Source organism: Leucopleurus acutus (assembly GCF_964270905.1).
Source record: "Leucopleurus acutus genome assembly, chromosome: 4".
In the NCBI taxonomy this organism is placed as follows: Eukaryota; Metazoa; Chordata; class Mammalia; order Artiodactyla; family Delphinidae; genus Leucopleurus; species Leucopleurus acutus.
This window is the reverse complement of record NC_139146.1, coordinates 144,469,571-144,483,113: the sequence shown is the minus strand read 5'-3', so window position 1 is coordinate 144,483,113 and position 13,543 is coordinate 144,469,571. Positions and strand designations below refer to the sequence as shown.

At 38.2% G+C, this 13,543-nt stretch overlaps 1 protein-coding gene across 1 annotated transcript in view; it reads left to right on the top strand.

Annotated features, from left to right (window-relative positions):
• Positions 1-325: 325 nt before the first annotated feature.
• LOC309960751 (pseudouridylate synthase TRUB2, mitochondrial-like) overlaps positions 326-13,543 on the top strand; it is a gene marked incomplete at both ends in the record, with an annotated part of 30,097 nt that continues 16,879 nt past the window's right edge. Inside the window, 2 exons of the mRNA XM_082837681.1 lie at positions 326-358; positions 3,636-4,057. Coding sequence (XP_082693807.1) covers positions 326-358; positions 3,636-4,057 — 455 coding nt within the window. The remainder of the gene's footprint in view (positions 359-3,635; positions 4,058-13,543) is intronic.

Genomic DNA, 13,543 nt, shown 5'->3' with positions numbered 1-13,543 from the left:
CCTGCTGGCAGTAGGGTGCTAGGTAACCTTGAAACTATTTTACATGCAATTCGATGCTAGCGCACAGGAAAAGGAAAGTTGATGAGGCTGTACCTCAAAAAGTTTTATAGATTGTACTGATAGTAATACTGTTAATGATACTGAAAATGTGCCATGTAGTTGAGGAAAGGGTATTTTCTTTTAAGCTGAGTAGATCCAATTGAAATGTTGATGAGAAATCCTCATTAAGAGTAGCGGTTGGAGACACAGGTGAAGAGGGGGAATCCATTCTGTAAGATTGTTGAAAGGCAAGAGAAGGATTCTTGGGCACAGAAAACTGGCCAAGATGAGAAAAGAGGACTCTCTTCCGATGCATCAGGTAAGAATGCTGAGGGAGAGGTGAGGGTTGGGAGGTAACAGGGAGGTGATAGTTTTGATATTACCTGAGCTGAAAGGGTAGATGGGATAACAGGCATTTAGGAGACTGAGAAATGTGAAATAGTTAAGCAAACAAGAAAGCAAGTTGCCTAGGAAAACACACTAGGATTTCAGGGCCATGCTGAGAGCCCAGTTGAAGCTGGTGATCATAAAGTTCTGGTGGTACTGACATGTGCTGTCTTGTGAATTTTTCCCATAGTTGTTCTGTTGTACATATAAATATACGGAAAAAGTAGAGTTGGATTACACTGGCAGGGTTTTGGCCAGAGAGAAGAGATAAGACAGAGCAACAAGAGTTTGTGGCATTGACAAAAGTGTTCTTAAAATTATCGACCATGGAAAATAAACTGAATAGGAAGAAAATTAAACCTAGAGGGAAAGATATAGATATGGGGATTGGTCCTTTATTGGAGAGGCCAAAGAGGTCAGGGGATTACCAAGGTGGGAATAGTTGCAAAAGCAAGCCAGAAAGGTGAGAGATAGCGCTGTGGTTGCTCAACATCTAAGCCATTGATTTGGAATATCAGTGATTTTGTTGGTTAAAAAATCCAGTGTGACCATGGGAAGAGGTGGCTGAGGTGGAGTAGAAAAGGCCATCGAGATGAGGGGGGTAAGGAAATGAAGAACCAGAGTACTGAAAGAACACTGTGGATATTGAAGCCATCTACAGTGATGGCAGGAATTGGAACAGAGAGAGGACTGTGAGTCTGGTGCCACAGCGTTTGATGAACAACGGAGAGTGGTCCAGTGATAGATGACATTGACAAAGAAAGTGAGCTGGTCATAGAGGGCAAATGGCATAAGCCTCAAAGGAGTAGGGTTTCTGTGAGACAGTGGGTGGATACAGTAATGATCTGGGAGATATAATGAGGAGCAGAAAGACTTCGAATCTGGCCTCTAGAGAGTAAAGTTTATAAGGTTTGGAAGAACCAAACCCACGGCTCTGCTGGGCTGCTAGGGAGCATCAGAGCTGCAATAAGTCAGGTGGAGGCAATGCTTGGAGAAGAGTAGTTTGTGTCAATGAGAGAGCAGCAGTTTCAGGGCTGCATGATTGGAGAGGTGGGAGGTGGGGATGGAATGGAGGGCAAATAGTTTACCACCAATAGTCTGTTTAGTGTTCTCATCTTTCCTGAAGGAGTTTCTCACACTGAAGAACTAAGTTGAGGCTATTTCTGTTAAACATTTACTGTTGCTGAAATAAGAATGTATTGCTCTCTAGAAACTAGTTAGTTCATATGAAACATACAGCAAGTCCGGACTTCAGTTTCCTTATTATAAAATGAACATAATTATTATCCCACAGATTTGCAATGGAATTTAATTTTGTATATATGCACACACACACATACAATATCATTAAAAATAATTGACACTTTGCAGAAATAATGCATACAATGGAATAGAAAATGAATAGAAAAAATCAGGGCAAGAAAAAGTAGGATAGTAAGATGAGGGCAAGGGTGAAGTTAATTACTGGAAATCTTAGGTTCTTACTCAAATGCTGGAGTTTAGCCACAGAATTCCTTGATTTCCTAGAACTAGATATGATGAATTCAAAATTCAGTGTCCATGAATGGTGCAGATGAGCTGCAAAATGTTAAATAGTGCCCGGAAGTCTCCATTCCACTTACATTATTACTACCAGAGAAGCCGGGTCCACCACCTAGCCCAGATCAGTCTATACTGTACTTTAGTGCTATCTGTTTTGTGAGAGTTGTATATTAAAGGTGTGTTGATGGCCATTAAAAAAAAATTCCGTGTCTATGAGATTTAAATATTCTGGTTGATTAGTTCAAGTACATCTTTTCCTAGCACTGGGGATTAAAATATCTCTCACAGGATCTCATTAAGCAGAATTCTCATGTAGTTAGAATTTTAAACAATATCCCAACAATCAATGCCATAACAGTAAAACTTTTGTATATTGTGTTACCATTATATGAGAATTTATGCCTAGAAATCAAGTTGCTGCCACCAGATAAAGAGACATACCTTGGGGCTTCCCTGGTGGTGCAGTGGTTGAGAGTCCGCCTGCCGATGCAGGGGACGCGGCTTTCTGCCCTGGTCCAGGAGGCTCCCAAGTGCCGCGGAGCGGCTGGGCCCGTGAGCCATGGCCGCTGGGCCTGCGCGTCCGGAGCCTGTGCTCCGCAACGGGAGAGGCCGCAGCGGTGAGAGGCCCGCGTACCGCAAAAGGGGGGAAAAAAAAGAGAGAGAAATACCTTGTTTATGGAACTCAAGCCTTTGGAGTAGCTTTCTTCAATTGTGAGCAAATGATTTTTAGCTTTTTTATAAAAATAACTCTTTAACTTTGAGAAGAAAAATATATGTAAAAGAATTAGTGGGTGTGGATTCAGGGAGAAAGACGCCCACAGCACAGAAGTTAAACAATTCCTCATATGGGATTTAAATTTTTTTAAAAACTCGTTGTTATTTAAAACTAGGCCATATCCTTCCCAAATCCCATTACATATATAATCTCGTTTAGTCCTCCAGTGAATGCCTGCAGGGAATCACATGAATATTGCCTACAGCTGATTCTCTATCTCTCTGCTCTCCTGCACACCTGTCACTTCAACCTGAATTGTCTGCTGTTGTTGACTGTTTCCCTGAGCAGAAATTATACCACGCCAGGAGAGCAGACTGACTTATGATATTAGATCTCCTTTTCCAGTACCTTTTTTTTTTGGCGGTAGGCGGGCCTCTCACTGTTGTGGCCTCTCCCGTTGCAGAGCACAGGCTCCGGACGTGCAGGCTTAGCGGCCATGGCTCACGGGCCTAGCCGCTCTGCGGCATGTGGGATCTTCCCGGACCGGGGCACGAACCCGCGTCCCCTACATCGGCAGGCGGACTCTCAACCACTGCGCCACCAGGGAAGCCTGGCGGTACCACTTTCTTAATCAGGTTCCTTTGATGCTCAGTTCAGCACCCACCCATCTGCCTCTTTCTGATGTGGTTTCTGATGTGGTAACAGACCAGCTTCTGAAGTAAGAGAGCAGGGAAACTTTATGATACATTGGTGTGTCTGTGTGTGTGCGTGCTCGTTGTTGTGTGTGTATATTGTAGCATGCTGTCTAGCACAGAGGCAGGAGGAGCTCAATATAGTAAATAAGTGAATTTTAATTTTTAAAGAAATAGAAGTGGTTGCGGGTTCAGCTCTTCCGCGAGCCCGGGTCGCGGGCTTCAGGCATGGGGTTAGCCAGCCTGGCGTGGCTGCATAGGCTCTTCACCGCCTACAAGCCCCGGGGCTAAAGTGGAAGTATCTGCGCGATACTGTGGAGCTGCAGCTTTTGAAAGGTCTCAGTGCTGGGAAGCGTCTTGCCTCTGAACATCGTGCTCGCTTCCTACTGGGCCCCGTGGAAGGCAGTGAAGAGAAGGAGCTGACCCTCACAGCCACCAGTGTGCCCACCCTCATCGACCATCCGCTGGTACGTGGACCAGCATTCACCAGCCTGAAGATTGGCATGGGGCACCGACTGGATGCCCAGGCGCCTGGGGTGCTTGTGCTCGGCGTGGGACGTGGACGAAGGCTCCTCACCGACATGTACAACGCTCACCTCACCAAGGATTACACAGTACACGGCCTCCGGGGCAAAGCCACAGACGACTTCTGTGAGGACGGGCGGCTGGTGGAGAAGACGAGGTATGTGGTTAAGAATCCGCCTGCCAATTCAGGGGACACGGGTTCAAGCCCTGGTCCGGGAAAATCCCATATGCCGCGGAGCAACTAAGCCCATGCGCCACAACTACTGAGCCTGTGCTCTAGAGCCCATGAGCCACAACTACTGCAGCCCGCGTGCCTAGAGCCCATGCTCTGCAACAAAGAGAAGCCACCACAATGAGAAGCCCATGCACCACAACGAAGAGTAGCCCCTGCTCACCGCACCTAGAGGAAGCCCGCGAACAGCAACGAAGACCCAACGCAGCCAAAAATAAATACAGAAATTAATTAATTAATTTAAAATAAAAAGAAATAGAAGTGGTTAAAGACATTTTATTCCTGGTTTAAGAAAAGGCCTGCATAAATATATTTGCTGCTTTCTAATTACACATAAAACTATTGTATATAAAAATCTAACTGGTTTTCATCCAAATTATGCTCTCTTATGGCTACCTAGAAAATCTTACATGCATATATATTGGGTTGGCCAAAAAAGTTCATTCAGGTTTTTCCGTAAGATGTTACAAAAACCCGAACAAACATTTGGCTGACCCAATAGAAGCATCACCACAATTGAATTTACCGAAATGCTGACCTAGATTGTTATTAGGAAAAAACTTTTCTGAGAATCAGAAGATTTTGGTTCTAATGAAAATTTGTCTCACTTAATATTTCTGAATCTGTCTCCTTATCTATAAAATGGAACTTACAATATATTGCTTACTTTTAACAATAGAGTTGTTAAAATCAAAGCACAAAAAATAATTTGCAAGCTCTGATATGAAACATAAATAGAAGGCATTAGGAGGAAAAGCAGTGCCAATAATGCATTTTCAAAAGCACTTGTCTTTAAGATGTTAAAAGTTACTTCACTAGCAGAAAAAGATGAAACATAAATTCACTGTAATGAACAACATAAATTGGAATGAAGAAATCAAGAAAATATAAACAGACCTAAAATACTAGAAATTGTTTCAATTATATCTACCTACCTACCTACCTACTTAGGACTTACATTCATGCAACAAATATTTATGCAGCTACTATTTGAAACTCCAGTGAGTTGTAGTTTGCCTGTCATGCCTACAAACAAAAGTTTTATATAGACATTGTTAAAGAAACATATTACAACAGTGTGGCTGGATGGGGTCCAAATCTTAATCTTCGTAAAACCATAAAATGTCTTTGTTCAATGCATTACATTAGTTATTCGGTCCTGTAGTTTGTGGTTAGTAACAAGATAAATATAAATCATTCTTAGACTCCTGCACTTACAGCTTTTGGATCCCGTTGTGATGCTTAGAGTTAGCATCATATAACATTTCTTCAGTGTTATGAGTTCCCAGTTATACTTCATTATGACGGTTTAGACATTAAAACCTTCCATTCTTAAACTTAGGTTTTAAAAAATTCCTTTATAATATCTAAATATCAAAATGCTATCTGTATGTTAACTAAGATTTAGTCTGGAAAATATATTAAACAGCTTCCGTATATATGGAAGCTAAAAAAAAGGGTGCAAATGAACTTATCTACAAAACAGAAATAGAGTTACAGATGTAGAAAACAAACTTATGGTTACCAGAGGACAAGGGAGGGAGGGATAAATTGGGAGATTGGGATTGACATATACACACTACTATATATAAAATAGATGACTAATAAAGACCTACTGTATAGCACAGGGAACTCTACTCAATACTCTGTTATGGCCTATATGGGAAAAGAATCTAAAAAACAGTGGATATATGTATATGTATAACTGATTCACTTTGCCGTACACCTGAAACTAATACAACATTGTAAATCAACTATACTCCAACAGAAATTAAATTAGAAAAAATAAAATAAAAACCATATATAGTTAAGCTGTACAACAGGATGATTTGATGTACAAATACATGGTGAAATGATTACTACAGTCAAGTTAATTAACATGTCATCTCCTTACCTAGTTACCATTTTTGTGTGAGATGAGTTCGCCTAAAATCTACTCTCTTAGCGTATTTCCAGTGTTCAATACAGTATTATTAAGTTTAGTCATCATGCCTGTACATTAATGTCTAGACTTATTCATCCAACGTAACTGCAACTTTGTACCCTTTGACCAACATCTTCCCACTTCCCCCACCTCTTCCCCTCCCTGCTAGACCCTGGCAACCACCATTTGACTCTCTGCTTCTGAGTTCAACATTTTTTATTTTTTTACATTCCATGTATAAGTGAGATTATACAGTATTTGCTTTTCTCTGTCTGGCTTATTTCGCTTAGCATAATGTCCTCCAGGTTTATACATGTTTTCACAAAAGGCAGGATTTCCTTCTTTCTCAGAGCTGAATAATATGCCATTGTATTTATATACCATATCTTCTTTATCCATTCACCCATCAATGGACACTTGGGTTTTTTCTATATCTTGGCTAGTGTGAATAATGCTGCAATGAACATAGGAATACAGATATCTCTTCAAGATCATGATTTCATTTCCTTTGGTTATATACCCAGAAGCGAGATCGCTGGGTCATATGGCAGTTCTTGTTTTAATTTTTTGTGCAGTCTCTATACTGTTTTCCATAATGATTGTACCAATTTACATTTCCACCGACAGTATACAGGGATTCCCTTTTCTTTACATCCTTGCCAGCATTTGCTATCTCTTGTCTTTTTGATACTAGACATCCTAACAGAAGTGAGGTGATATCTCACTGTAGTTTTGAATTGCGTTTTCTGATGATTCGAGATGTTGAGCATCTTTTCATATATCTCTTGGTCATTTGTGTGTCTTCCTTTGAGAAGTGTCTATCTAGGTCTGTTGCCCATTTTTTAATCAAGTTATTTGTCTTCTTGGTATTGAGTTGTTTGAGTTCTTTACATATTTTGGATATTAACCCCTTAACAAATGTATGGTTTGCAAATATTTTCTCACAATCCATACGTTGTTTCTTCACTCTGTTGTTTCCTTGGTTGTGAAGAAGCTTTTAAATTTGATGCTATCCCGTTTGTCTATTATTGTTTCCTGCAGTTTTGAGGTCATATACAAAAAAAAAAAAACACATTGCCCAGACGAATGTCAAGAAGCTTTTCCCCTGCGTTTTCTTCTAATAGTTTTATAGTTTCAGGTCTTATATTTAAGTTTCTAACTACATATGGAGTGAGACAAGGGTCCAATTTCAATCTTCTGCATGTAGAAAACTAGTTTTCTCACAGCACTTATTGCAAAGTCTGTCCTTTCCCCCTTGTAAGTTCTTGACACCTTTGTTGAAAATCTGTTGACCATAAGTGAGTAGATTTCTTTCTGGGCTCTCTATTCTGTTTCATTTGTCTATATGTCTGATTTTATGCCAGTATCATGCTGTTTTTATTACTATAGCTTTTTTTGTAGAATATTTTGAAACCAGGAAGTGTGATGCCTTCAACTTTGTTCTTCTTGCTCAAGATTACTTTGGCTAGTTGTGGTCTTTGTGGTTCATAAGAATTTTAGAATTTTTTTCTATTTCTGTGGAAAACGTCATTGGAATTTTAATAGGATTTGATTGAATCTAGATTGCTTTGGGTAGTATGGATATTTTCACAATATTAATTTTTTCAATCCATGTACATGAGATATCTTTCCATTTATTTGTATCTTCAATTTCTTTCATCAGTATTTTATAGTTTTCAGTGTACAGATATTTCCTATCCTTGATTAAATTTATTCCTAGGTATTTTATTTATGCTATTGTAAGTGCGATTATTTTCTTAATTTCTCTTTCTGATATATCATGCTTAGTGTATAGAAATACAACTGACTTATATATGCTGATTTTGTATACTGCAACTTTACTGAATTTTTTTACTAGTTCTAACAGTTTTTATGGATGCTTTAGAGTTTTCTATATATAATATTACGTCATCTGCAAATAGTGACATTTTTACTTTTTCCTTTCTAATTTGAATGCCTTTTATTCTTGTTCTTGCCTAATTGCTCTAAGACTTCCACCACTATATTGAATTTAAAAAATGGCAAGACTGGGCATCCTTGTTTTGTTCCTAATCTTACAGGAAAAGCTTTCAGCTTTTCACCATTGAGTATGATGTTAGCGTTGGGCTTGTCATACATGGCCTTTATTATGTTGATGTACATTCCTTTTATACCTAATTTGTTAAGAGTTTTTTTTTTAAACCATCTTTATTGGAGTATAATTGCTTTACATTTTTGTGTTAGCTTCTGCTGTATAACAAAGTGAATCAGCTACATGTATACATATATCCCCATATCCCCTCTGTCTTGTGTCTCTTTCCCACCCTCCCTATCCCACCCCTCTAGGTGGTCACAAAACACCAAGCTGATCTCCCTGTGCTATGCAGCTGCTTCCCACTAGCTATCTATTCTACATTTGGTAGTATATATGTCCATGCCACTCTCTCACTTTGTCCCAGCTTACCCTTCCCCTTCCCTGTGTCCTCAAGTTCATTCTCTACATCTGTATATTTATTCCTGTCCTGCCCCTAGGTTCATCAGAACCTTTCTTTCTTTTTTTTTGATTCCGTATATATGTGTTAGCATGCGGTATTTGTTTTTCTCCTTCTGACTTACTTCACTCTGTATGACAGACTCTAGGTCCATCCACCTCACTACTAATAACTCAGTTTCATTTCTTTTTATGGCTGAGTAATATTCCATTGTATATATGTGCTACATCTTCTTTATCCATTCATCTGTTGGTGGACACTTAGGTTGCTTCCATGTCCTGGCTATTGTAAATAGTGCTGCAATGAACATTGTGGTACATGACTCTTTGTGAATTATGGTTTTCTCAGGGGATATGCCCAGTAGTGGGATTGCTGGGTCATATGGTAATTCTATTTTTAGTTTTTTAAGGAACTTCCATACTGTTCTCCATAGTGGCTGTATCAGTTTACATTCCCACCAAGAGTGCAAGGGTTCCCTTTTCTCCACACCTTCTCCGGCATTTATTCTTTGTAGACTTTTTGATGATGGCCATTCTGACTGGTGTGAGGTGATACCTCACTGTAGTTTTGACTTACATTTCTCTAATGATTAGTGATGTTGAGAATCCTTTCACATGTTTGTTGGCCATCTGTATATCTTCTTTGCAGAGATGTCTATTTAGATTCCTGCCATTGGATTGGGTTGTTTGTTTTTTTGATATTGAGCTACATGAGCTGCTTGTATATTTTGGAGATTAATCATTTGTCAGTTGATTCATTTGCAAATTTTTTCTCACATTTTGAGTGTTGTCTTTTCATCTTTATGGTTTCCTTTGCTATGCAAAAGCTTTTATGTTTCATTAAGTCCCATTTGTTTACTTTTGTTTTTATTTCCATTTCTCTAGGAGGTAGGTCAAAAAGGATCTTGCTATGATTTATGTCATAGAGTATTCTGCCTATGTCTTCCTCTAAGAGTTTTATAGTGCCTGGCCTCACATTTAGGTCTTTAAGCCATTTTGACTTTATTTTTGTGTACGGTGTTAGGAAGTGTTCTAATTTCATTCTTTTACATGTAGCTGTCCAGTTTTCCCAGCACCACTTATTGAAGAGCCTGTCTTTTCTCCATTGTGTATTCTTACCTTCTTTATCAAAAATAAGGTGACCATACGTGTGTGGGTTTATCTCTGGGCTTTCTATCTTGTTCCATTGATCTATATTTCTGTTTTTGTGCCAGTACCATATTGTCTTGATTACTGTAGCTTTGTAGTATAGTCTGAAGTTCAGGCACTTGATTCCTCCATCTCCATTTTTCTTTTTGAAGATTGCTTTGGCTATTCGGGGTGTTTTGTGTTTCCATACAAATTGTGAAATTTTTTATTCTAGTTCTGTGATAAATGCCATTGGTAGTTTGATAGGCATTGCATTGAATCTGTAGATTGCTTTGGGTAGTATAGTCATTTTCACAATATTGATTCTTCCAATCCAAGAACATGGTGTATCTCTCCATCTGTTTGTATCATCTTTAATTTCTCTCATCAGTGCCTTATAATTTTCTGCATACAGGTCTTTTGTCTCCTTAGGTAGGTTTATTCCTAGATATTTTATTCTTTTTGTTGCAATGGTAAATGGGAGTGTTTCCTTAATTTCTCTTTCAGATTTTTTCATCATTAGTGTATAAGAATGCAAGAGATTTCTGTGCATTAATTTTGTATCCTGCTACTTTACCAAATTCATTGATTAGCTCTAGTAGTTTTCTAGTAGCATCTTTTGGATTCTCTATGTATAGTATCATGTCATCTGTAAACAGTGACAGTTTTACTTCTTCTTTTCCAATTTGGATTCCTTTTATTTCTTTTTCTTCTCTGATTGCTGTGGCTAAAACTTCCAAAACTATGTTAAATAATAGTGGTGAGAGTGGGCAACCTTGTCTTGTTCCTGATCTTAGAGGAAATGCTTTCAGTTTTTCACCATTGAGAATGATGTTGGCTGTGGGTTTGTCATATATGACCTTTATTATGTTCAGGTAAGTTCCCTCTATGTCTACTTTCTGGAGAGTTTTTATCATAAATAAAAATTTTGTTGTTGAATTTTGTCAAAAGCTTTCTCTGCATCTATTGCAATGATCATATGGTTTTTGTCCTTCAGTTTGTTAATATGGTTTATCACATTGATTGATTTGCGTAAATTGAAGAATCCTTGCATTCCGGGATAAACCCCACTTGATCATGGTGTATGATCCTTTTAATGTGCTGTTGGATTTTGTTTCCTAGTTTTTTTTTTTTTTTTTTTTTTTTTTGGCTGTGTGGGTCTTCGTTTCTGTGAGTGGGCTTTCTCTAGTTGCGGCAAGCAGGGGCCACTCTTCATTCGTGGTGCGTGGGCCTCTCACTGTTGCAGCCTCTCTTGTTGCGGAGCACAAGCTCCAGATGCACAGGCTCAGTAATTGTGGCTCACGGGCCTAGTTGCTCTGCGGCATGTGGTATATTCCCAGACCAGGGCTTGAACCCGTGTTCCCTGTATTGGCAGGCAGACTCTCAACCGCTGCGCCACCAGAGAAGCCCTGTTTCTAATATTTTATTGAGGATTTTTGCATCTATATTCATCAGTGATATTGGTTTGTAGTTTTCTTTTTTTATGGCATCTTTGTCTGGTTTTGGTATCAGGGTGATGGTGCCTCATAGAATGAGTTTGGGAGGTTCCTCCCTCTGCTATATCTTGAAAGAGTTTGAGAAGTATAGGTGTTAGCTCTTCCCTAAGTGTTTGAGAGAATTTGCCTGTGAAGCCATTGGTCCTGGTCTTTTGTTTGTTGGAAGATTTTAAAACACGGTTTCAATTTCAGTGCTTGTGATTGGTCTGGTTATATTTTCTATTTCTTCCTGGTTCAGTCTAGGAAGGTTGTGCTTTTCTAAGAATTTGTCCATTTCTTCCTGTTTGTCCATTTTATTGGCATATAGTTGCTTGTAGTAATCTCTCATGATCCTTTTTATTTCTGCAGGGTCAGTTGATACTTCTCCTTTTTCATTTCTAATTCTATTAACTTGAGTCTTCTCCCTTTTTTCCTTGATGAGTCTGGCAAATGGTTTATCAATTTTGTTTAACTTCTCAAAGAACCAGCTTTTAGTTTTCTTGATCTTTGCTATTGTTTCCTTCAATTCTTTTGCATTTATTTCTGTTCTGATCTTTATGATTTCTTTCCTTCTGCTAACTTTGGGGGGTAGTTTTGTTCTTCTTTCTCTAATTGATTTAGGTGTAAGATTAGGTTGTTTATTTGTGATTTTTCTTGTTTCTTGAGGTAGGATTTTATTGTTATAAACTTCCCTCTTAGTACAGCTTTTGTTGCATCCCATAGGTTTTGGGCCATTGTGTTTTCATTGTCATTTGTTTCTAGGTGTTTTTTGATTTCCTCTTTGATTTCTTCAGTGATCTCTGGTTATTTAATAGAATATTTTTTAGCCTCCATTTTTTTTATTTTTTACAGTTTTTTTTCCTCTAATTGATATATCTAGTCTCATAGCATTGTGGTCGGAAAAGATACTTGATACGATTTCAATTTTCTTAAATTTACCAATGCTTGATTTGTAACCCAAGATATGATCTATCCTGGAGAATGTTCCATGAGCACTTGAGAAGAAAATGTATTCTGTTGTTTTTGGATGGAATGTCCTATAAATATCAATTAAGTCCATCTTGTTTAATGTATCATTTAAAGCTTGTGTTTCCTTATTTATTTTCATTTTGGATGATCTGTCCATTGGTGAACGTGGGTTGTTAAAGTCCCCTACTATGATTATGTTACTGTCGATTTCCCCTTTTATGGCTGTTAGCATTTGCCTTATGTATTGAGGTGCTCCTATGCTGGGTGTATAAATATTTTCAATTGTTATATCTTCTTGTATTGATCCCTTGATCATTATGTAGTGTCCTTCTTTGTCTCTTGTAATAATCTTTATTTTAAAGTCTATTTTGTCTGATATGATAATTGCTACTCCAGCTTTCTTTTGATTTCCATTTGCATTGAATATCTTTTTCTATCCCCTCACTTACAGTCTGTATGTGCCCCTACATCTGAAGTGGGTCTCTTGTAGACAGCATATATATGGGTCTTGTTTTTGTATCTGTTCAGCCAATCTATGTCTTTTGGTTGGAGTATTTAAACCATTTACATTTAAGGTAATTATCGATATGTATGTTCCTATGACCATTTTCTTAATTGTTTTGGGTTTGTTTTTGTAAGTCTTTTCCTCCTCTTGTGTTTCCTGCATAGAGAATTTCCTTTAGAATTTGTTGTAAAGCTGGTTTGGTGGTGCTGAATTCTCTTAGCTTTGACCTGTCTGTAAAGGTTTTAATTTCTCCCTCAAATCTGAATGAGACCCTTGCTGGGTAGAGTAGTCTTTGTTGTAGGTTTTCCCTTTCATCACTTTAAATATGTTCTGCCACTCCCTTCTGGCTTGCAGAGTTTCTGCTGAAAGATCAGCTGTTAATCTTATGGGGATTCCCTAGTATGTTATGTGTTGCTTTTCCCTTGCTGCTTTTAATATTTTTTCTTTGTATTTAATTTTTGATAGTTTGATTAATATGTTTCTTGGGTGTTTCTCCTTGAATTTATCCTGTATTAGACTCTTTGTGCTTTCTGGACTTGATTGACTATTTCCTTACCCATATTAGGGAAGTTTTCAACTATAATCTCTTCAAATACTTTCTCAGTCCCTTTCTTTTTCTCTTCTTCTTCTGGGACCCCTGTAATTCAAATGTTGGTGCATTTGGTGTTGTCCCAGAGGTCTCTGAGACTGTCCTGAATTCTTTTCATTCTTTTTTCTTTATTCTGTTCTGTGGCAGTGAATTCTACCATTCTGTCTTACAGGTCACTTATCCATTCTTCTGCCTCAGTTATTCTGCTATTGATTCCTTCTAGAGAATTTTTAATTTCATTTATTGTGTTGTTCATCATTGTTTGTTTGCTCTTTAGGTCTTCTAGGTCTCTGTTAATCATTTCTTGTATTTTCTCCATTCTATTTCCAAGATTTTAGATCATCTTTACTA